The 8,943-nt window shown below is 38.6% G+C and overlaps 1 protein-coding gene across 1 annotated transcript; it reads right to left on the reverse strand.

Annotated features, from left to right (window-relative positions):
* Window positions 1-1,412: 1,412 nt before the first annotated feature.
* On the reverse strand, window positions 1,413-6,365 carry LOC139648104 (neoverrucotoxin subunit beta-like). Its single transcript, XM_071524167.1, has 3 exons — window positions 6,275-6,365; window positions 2,346-3,833; window positions 1,413-1,957 (listed from the first exon to the last, which is right to left on the reverse strand). Exons 1-3 carry the CDS (start codon window positions 6,363-6,365, stop codon window positions 1,413-1,415), a joined length of 2,124 nt encoding a protein of 707 aa, XP_071380268.1.
* Window positions 6,366-8,943: the final 2,578 nt, after the last annotated feature.

An 8,943-nucleotide genomic window follows, 5' to 3' on the forward strand; every position in this document is an offset into this window, starting at 1 on the left:
ATCCAATAAAAAAAACAGAAAATAAATAGTTACGATTATAATGTGCTCCACTGTTTTTTCAAAAGGAAATAACTAACCAGCACACAATGTTCAACTCAGGTCTCAACTTTATTAAATGCTTTACTCAGGGAGAGAGCAAACATATCCAACAGGTGTCAGGGTAAACATATGCATATATGCACATATCAGAGTCAACCAGAGTGTCATCACTATATGGACATGTGATGAAGGAAATCTGACATTGCCTACATCCCCAGATCTTCCCAATCAGGAGGGCTATAGCCCTCAAACATCACCTCTGCAACATCTTCAGTGTCCAACAAAATGGTGTTAAAACTGATTCTATCCTCAGAACACCTGGTGATAAAACTGACCCTGGGTTAGGGTTAGAAACAGGGACAATCAGAGACTTCCTGAGTGGTGCATGGTACTTAAAAAGGAAAAAAAAAAACCACCCTCCTCTTGTCTTTTGAAAGGATAGTGGTAATGTTTTTTGTCTTTCTCCCAAACTCCAAAGAATAAATGGAACCCCATGATCACTTAAAAATACTATGAGCAATTCCTAAATTAAATAAGAGGCATTTGAACTACCTAATATCCCACCATAATCTCCATGATATATTAAAAATAACCAGTTATGCTGATGAGATTCTTAATTAAGCTAATGAATGCAGTAAATAAAAGATATTTCTGTGTCAACATACTTATCTTAACATAACACAAGAAATAAGTATCTTAAAGCATAGTTTAAACAAAAAAATATGTTTTTCTACATTAATACGCAAATTTGGGAGCAAGGTGCTCCAAAATCTAAGCAAGTCATCTACTCTACAGTCAGATGCCACCATGGTGACATAATGTCCCACATACCATCTACCATGGTGGTGGGACATGAAAAAGAAAAAAACATATTCTCTTTCGTGATGCTGGAAGCAAAAGCAAAGAACAGTGACCAAGCACCTTTTGTATCCCATTATCACACTGGATTTCACCTGAACCTTCATAACTCATAAAGTCAAAACTAAAATGCTACATGTCAAGACATAATATCTTTAATAAAGGAAACATCTTTGTAATGCACTACCATGCAAGAAAAGATCAAACTGTTTGAATAAATGGCAAGTCAAAATAAATAAGGACAAATTGTGTGTAACTACTTGCACACTGTCTGGAAAATACGTGTTGTTACAATGATCAAACACTGCGCTCAGTGTGGTTATTCACCCTGTTGATGAGTGGTTCCACTGAACGCCTGCCACCATGTCAGTTTACAGCCAGGATTAAACACTTGTTATCACTCTGTGTGTGTGTGTGTGTATGTGTGTGTGTGTGTGTGTGTGTGTGTGTGTTAGACAAAGACAGAAGTAGAGACAGATGGAGACCCTCTAGACCTTCTGCCTGAGATATTGGTCTTAATCAATGTGACTCAGGGACACATAGCAGGATTGTATCGTCACCAAAAAGGCAGCGTGAAGAGCCTGAGTGAATCTGTGGCGGAAGGTGTGGAGGTGAATCAAGTTGTCAGAGGAGATTTGGTAGAAGGACAGAGTGCCAGCAGGCCAGTCCAGATACACTCCTACTCGTTTGCTGTCAGAAGGAGGGGGGAAAGCAGACGTTTCCTTCCCTGCATGATAGGTACGGAAGAGTTCACTTTTTATGTTAGTGTACGACAAAGACCAGGAGCTCTCATAAATTCCAAGTACGCAGGAATCACGCACTCCAGTCCTACTTATTCCTCTGTCCGTGACGCCTATACTAATAAAACCAGTCCACTCTACCTCCCAGTAACAGCGCCCAGTCAGCGCCTCTTTACACATCACCTGACGGAAGCTGTCAAATCTCTCTTTGTTAGCAGGAAACGATTGTATTTTTGTATCAAACGTCGCCTTTTTGTTGCCCTCTGAAAGTTGCAGGTACCGATTTGCTGTGTTTGGGTCCATGGTGAGATCAAAGGCATCTAATGGAGAGACAAAGACACAATATATTACTAGCCATCCTCATCACCATTCACATTGCAATTCACAACAATGATGCACTCATACTATGATTTTTTTATTTCTATCTAGTCCCTGTTAATATATGTACATAGGCATATTTGCTGTGGTTCTGTCTTTAGCACAGAGCCTTTTTTGAGCCCTTTTAAAGTTGATTGTATTTGACTAGGTATGACAGCTAAAAAAGTCAATAATTATGAACAGCTGGCTCGCAAGCATGTTTTTCAGAATTGCCCAAAATGGAGAGTCTGGAGGGGCATCAGGAATGGCCAATCAGGTTTCAGGAGGAAAGTACTTTGTGTAGATTATGCCTTTTATTTAAAGTGAAACAATGCAGAAAGAATGACTTACACCAGTGTAAATCTGTTTTGTCTTTTAGAGTCTCCACAGAAGGGATTTCAGGCCTTGAAAAATCATCAGTGACCAGAGAACCTTCCCTGTAATGGTAGATGCTTGCTCCTTTGTATTTCTCATTTGCTAGAGCTGCTACAAGGAAAGAGACATAGTTGTTGCTTTTCATGGCTCGAGCAAAGTCACGGAAAGCTTCGGCTTTTCCTCTCATCTTAGCGAACACTTCATTTGAGAAGCACCACTGGTCCGGTGTAGCTGGCTTGACATCCTGAATACTTCCTGATTTAGGTGAATTCAAGTAGTCGGCTAATACCTTAAGGTAGGGATCATCACCTTCCAGGGAGGTGAAAACAAAGCAGATAGCATGCTCTAGTTGTGGAGCGTAAACCTCTCTGTCCAGCTCTCTCCTAGTTTTAACAATTTTTGTTTTTGTTCCCTCCATCCTGTCCACACAGGACCTTACAATACTGATTTCTCTCTCTGCAGCATCCATCCACTTGTTTAGGTTTTTGTTGCTGAATGGTGATGTGTGTCTTTCATCAAAGAAGTTTGCTAGCGCACTCTCATCTTCTTCACCCCCCCGGATGGATGGAAGTTTCTTCGCCAGGGTTTGTCGGATGTTAAATGTGTAATCATTACACATATTTTTGAAATTGCTCATCTTTTTGTAAATCTGTGGAAATTGTTTCACTACTTTATCTTCCAGAGAATCGTTGCACCTCATTGTCAGTTCACTCATGTCTTCTAGAGCATCCTGAGCCTTCCTCACTAATCCAATGCTGATATCATTGAACAGCTGAGCAGCTTTGGAATCCAAATTCTTCAAGGGCATCAGCCAGACCTTCAGTGGAACAGCATTATCTCCGCTTCCTCCCAGTAGTTTTGGAAGTTGCTGGTAGGTCGTCAATGCATCTTCAAAAGTTGTAGGGTTGCTTTCAAGATGGAAGTCCCCATGGAACTTGCAGGAGAAATTCTTCGTCATGGCTTTTTCTTCGTCAGTCATTTGAAAAGAAGCTTGCCCCCCAATTTCAACAGTGGGAATCTTCTTTATTATCACTTCCATGCTGCCCTGGATGTCCTGAACACTGCTACTCTCTGATTTGTTACTGTCAAATACAAAGAAAGCATTTGCCCCATACAGGATGCCTGAGACTACATGTGTTGCCAGGCCTTTCTCAAACACATCTGTATATTGCATTTTCTCGGTTGCAAGATGAGCCATTGACAACTGTTTGAACTTTGTGGTAGCTTTGTACTGAAGTGTTACTCTGCTCTGATTCTCAAATTTCTTTGTATCAGTCAGATACTTGGCAGAGCCTCCAACTTCAACCAGTCCACTGAGGAAACTGGCTTTCAGAGAAGCCTCCACATTCAACAGAGAAGACTTGTCTTCAATGGTGTCAGATGCAATGATTTCAAATGCACTGCTGCGTTGAAAGCTATCAACAGTGTTCTCTTCTAGAGCTTTATCATCCCACAATGTGAAACCTAGAGAGAATGAAAAACATCAGCTGTCTGTTAAAGCAGGAATAGCAGGGCATCAAGAACATTCTGTTAATAAACAGTAGCACAATCCTAATCTATGCAATTTCAAATAATCTTGTACGATTTATACTTTTTTTAAGCAGCTATGTGAAAAAACTTTGGAGTATATATGCTAGGTATTTCAGTCTCCCACAAACTACTCCAACCAATCTGCTTTCTTGAGATATACAGATATTTAAAACAAAGGCGGGTTGCATATACAAGATAGCATCATTACACACACTGGCTAACCCCAAGGCATATTTCAGGTAAGAAATACTATTGCCAAGAAGACTTCAAATGCCAACATTTTGCCAAGTAAATTGACAATGTTCCACTGCTGTCACAAATGTCATCCTGAAAGGAATGCATTTTCAAATAATTTAATAGTGGCACATGCAAAATGTGCAGATAGTTTAAGACTTTTGAAATTAATCGTTTTTGTACATGCAATTCTACATTTTGAAAGGACATCCAAACCAAAAGAAGTGAGGTGATTATGTTCAGAAATGGAATATGCTATTATTACTATGTATATACTATAGTCATTTCATTAGGTTCCCCTAGTGGCTCCATGTGACCTTGGGACTTCGGATGAAGGCGTAATTGTTAGGTGTAGTCTCCTCAATGTGAGGCCTTAGATTAATAGGTGTTTTATTTGTTGTGAGTTTATTTTGTCTCATTTTTAATTTAACTCTCTTATGAGACTTGGTTGGACCCGAATGATCTATTCCACAGTCCAGGCTGAAGCGTAAAGGGGATCATGCGTTTGCCATTATGGCCCCTAGACTGTGGAATGCTCTATTCCCCAATATTAGATTCACCCCTTCTATTGGTATCTTTAAATTGCATGTTAAACCCACCTCTTTTCTGTAGCCTTTGATTCTGTATGATTCACTCAAAAACTTGTTTTTTTTATTTTTATTTTTTTGTCCTGTCTTTGTGATTTGTAAGTGCCTGTACAGCACATTGGTCAAAACTTGTTTTTAAGTGTGCTTTATAAGTAAAGTAAACTGGAACTATTCCCTACTATTCACTACTCCCATTTCCATAAATCCGGACAGTAATGTAGCAACTGTGATCTATACTAATGATTTTAAATGTATCCCTGTTTCTTTTGGGGAATTTTCCTCTTTTGAATATTTAATGTTTTATATTATTAAGTTACAAAAACAATTCTTTGAGTTTTGGTTTACCATCCCCCACAGCATAATGATTTTTATTTCAGATTTTTTTTTTAATCATATATAATGGCTAAGTATGGTAAGATTCATATTGTAGGTGATTTTAATATTGGGCTGGGAATTTAGAAATCTGTGTGATTCCTTTAGCTGAACCAAAAGTGTTACTGGTCCTACTCATAAATGTGGTCAGACTCTTGATATTGTCCTAACCAGTGGTAGGGAAAGTACCTTGCGAAACCAACTAGTTACTTTACATTGTTATTTGCCCTAAATAGTAACTAGTTATTTTAGTAAGTTACTAGTTACTTAGTTTAGTTAGTCTTTATTAAAAGTAACTCATTAGATTACTTTCAAGTTACCTACTTAAAAACATGCCATTAAAAATATGTCTTCTGGTGATGTCATCACTCTTACTGTATAGAAGTCGATGTGTGACTACACAATCTATTGTTATCTAAAGAAAACACCATCCTCTGACAGGCAATGTCAGAATTCATCATGGCTTTTAAGGTTGCAAAATAAAAATGTTTTTCGAATCTCATTGCTGCAACTCACCATAATCCCAGAGTTTTGTTTAGCACTATTGAGCTCATTGTGGAGCCTCTTCTTAAAAAACTATTCATTTTGCTCTCAGCAACTATAGATCAATTTCCAAACATCTCTGCCAAACATTCTAGCAAAAGATGTCTATAATCAAGTAACAGATTAATACAATGTCAATACAATGTCAATACAATCAATATTGAAAAACATCAATAACAATAATGAAAAATTCCAATCTGGTTTCTGGTTCAAGCATAGTAGAGAAACCGCTTTACTGAAGGTCACTAATGACCTCCTTGTTGCAGCAGATCATACGGTTGATCATAATACTTTAGCTGATTGTCTAAGGGACGTTGTGGGAGTGTCAGACACTGCTATTAACTGGCTCATGTCTTATCTTTCTAATAGGCATTTCACTGTTGCTCTGGGTAATTCTACATTCCCCTCCAATATTCTGAGCTGTGGAGTACCTCAAGGTTCTATTCTAGGTCCCTTATTATTCTGTATCTATATGTGGCCACTTGGCCAGTCATAGTCATAACATTTGTTTCCAATGATATGCAGATAACATGCAATTTTCTGTACCTGTATAAACCTGTAACAGCAGAGAGTAAGATAACTAAGATAACTGGAAATGTTTAATTATTTCATTCTAATGTAGTCTCAGACAAGTTTTACCTGGGATCAGTCTATCTTGTCGAGAGTCATACAGCATTCCTAAGGTGAAAGGCCGACCGAGGGCAGCAACCGCCATGGTATCTGTGGCCATGTCTCCAACCTGTGGGGAAACATCCAACAACATGGGTCAAGCCAATAAGACATGGCCTTCAACGTTTGATAAAACTATCTGAATTAGCACTCTGATAGTCTCACAAGCCAAACAAGTAACACAGAGGGGAAGACAGAAACATGAGAGAGAGAGACAGATTGAAAGACAGAGTTTGTTGGCCTTAGAAATATTTCCCAGTGTAAAATGTAAAGACAACAATCTGACAGGTTTACAATACATAGACTGGAGCTCAGTAAAAGTCCTAGTTAATATATCTCTCTCTTTCTCTCTTTCCTTCTTTCTCCACCCAGTATGTTCTCACCTAGAGAAGTTGTGTTGGTAAGCAGAGATGCTTGCTGCTAGCGAGTCTTATTGGCTTCCAGCTGGAGCTTCCAGTGTGATGATCTGTGATGTTGCATGACTCCTTATATCCTGTCGGATGCCCTCTTCTACTGACCCCTCCCCCTGGCACCTTCCTGCACACCTGTAACCTTTACATAATTCTGCTGGACTTTGTCTCAGGCTGAGTTTCAAAGGGTGCTGGTGGGGCACAATTTGACTAATAATTTTTTTGCACATTTTTCATTTTGCATGACCTGATAAAGTCACATCATTATTTTCAACAGCTGTAGATGACATTGCTCAAATTTGCATGTAAAGCTTTTTTTTGTTTGTTATGTCTGTTATGAGGTGAATTATATTAATATGTCCATGATTCTTCAAGCTGAGAGGTGATTAAAATAATTACATTAGAACAAAGCAACAAGCTTCATTACATTCATTACTGAAGAACTCCTCTATCATTTAATCTATAAATACAACTTTTTGCTTGTCTTATTTTTGTTCTCTAATCCCTTGTGCCATGTGTTGTTTTTAATGTTTTACTTTGAATTGTCTTACAGTTGTCTCCTGGTCCTTTTATTTTAGTAATTTAAAACAGATGATTAATAAAGTTGGTAAAATAAAATAAAGCAAGTCACCAAGGAGCAGGCATTTGGAAGGTGACACTAAATGAAGTTCCCAATAGCTGTGTTTTGTAGAGCTACCATTGGGCAGCTAGTAATGGCACAGCCATCTAGTCTCCTTTTGGGGCTTAGTTGAAAGATACATTTTGGAGAGGAAAACACAAGAATCAGAGAAGCAGAAAGCGGAAGTAAGATGTCTGTCAGCATGGTGTTAGCAAATGCATATTAATATGAAACAGTGACTGGAAGTTCTTTGAAAATATAAAAGTCTGATCTAAGCGTTCTGATGCAACTTTTTACAATGTGATTTGCAGCCTCTTGTTCAAAATAATGGATTACCTTAACCAATTGAATTAGAAGTCTCCAGTTGTTTTCTATGCCATTTGGAATTGAATGGGAGTGAATGCGCCTGTGAGGTTTGATGAAACTGTTTTAAAAATATCTCTAAATTGTGGCGCATGCATGTAAAAAATGTCACACTTAATATTAAAGGGAAAACTTAAAAAATGAGCAAAAACTCAAATCACACAGGATTTGTCCTTTAAAGAAAGCTGCTGCCACCATGTGCACACAACTTACAGCACACATGCATGTTTTCCAAAACATGCATACAATTTAATCAGATTAAAGAACCATCCAGAACCTCCGCCTTCCACAACTATTCTCTAAATTAATCAGTACTAGACGCAGCTACGTTATGCTTTATCTTTACCTACACCTAGTTCATAACATCCCCCTAACTTTTATAACCTTGTTGTCTTGTTGTTGTCCAAACTGTACAAACTGTCATAAGATAAAGGGACAGCTGACCCTCCTAGCTTCAAATGGCCTGCTCAGCAGTTCTGTTCTGAAACTTTATATGGAATGATTTGAATTAGAATTCCATTTAAATATGGATGGCATATTTGGGTTTTGAGATGATGGATGGTAAGTGTAAGAGTCGATGGGAGAATGTGTGTTGTCGGTTTCCCTGAACAGTTGCATGCAATCACCTCAACCACCAGCCTGGCATTCAAAACGAGTGACCCATGGCCAATTGTTTCACAGCTATGTACCATTTGCCAAGCAGCATTTAGAGGTGGTGTGAGGCAGCCTTAAGCACTCACCTGTCAGACGCATTGGAAACTTTATCACAGATGGGAGTCTGAAGAAGATCAGTGTTTATGAAGACAACCAGAAAATTAACACACTCTTCATTCAAATGTGAACCTGGTTTTCCATCATTTCTTATAGCCTGTCTGCCCCCCCCCCCCCCCACACACACACACACACACACACACCTCACCCCACCCAACTCACTCACACACACACACACACACACACACACACACTGACCTGTCCTCATGAAAAGTCTCCCACACACCTGTAACATTTACATAATTCTGCTGGAGTTTGTCTCAGGGCGAGTTTCAAAGCATGGTGGCACATAATTTGATAATTAGCAACTTAGCATATTTTTCAGTTTGCACACCATAGTAAATTACATTTTTTTCCAAAGCTTTTGTCTTTAATGACCTGATGTGAATTACCTACATATTTCCAGGATTCTTCAAGCTGACAGATAATTTAAACAATTAAACTGGAAGAAATTGACAGCTTTCATTCCTGATCAA

This window comes from Centroberyx affinis, unplaced genomic scaffold (genome assembly GCF_046629955.1).
Source record: "Centroberyx affinis isolate AG114_WGS23_722 - 3 ecotype Tasmania unplaced genomic scaffold, CSIRO-AGI_Caff_v1 ptg001160l_1, whole genome shotgun sequence".
Classification (NCBI taxonomy): Eukaryota; Metazoa; Chordata; class Actinopteri; order Beryciformes; family Berycidae; genus Centroberyx; species Centroberyx affinis.

Bases quoted from the DNA above. Each gene is read 5' to 3' on its own strand.
- LOC139648104 (XM_071524167.1), bottom strand. From the start codon at position 6,365: ATGGCCACAGATACCATGGCGGTTGCTGCCCTCGGTCGGCCTTTCACC. The intron at 3,834-6,274 runs GTAAAACTTGTC...CATTCTCTCTAG, and splicing joins ACAAGATAGACTGATCCCAG to GTTTCACATTGTGGGATGAT. The intron at 1,958-2,345 runs GTAAGTCATTCT...TCTCTCCATTAG, and splicing joins CAAAACAGATTTACACTGGT to ATGCCTTTGATCTCACCATG.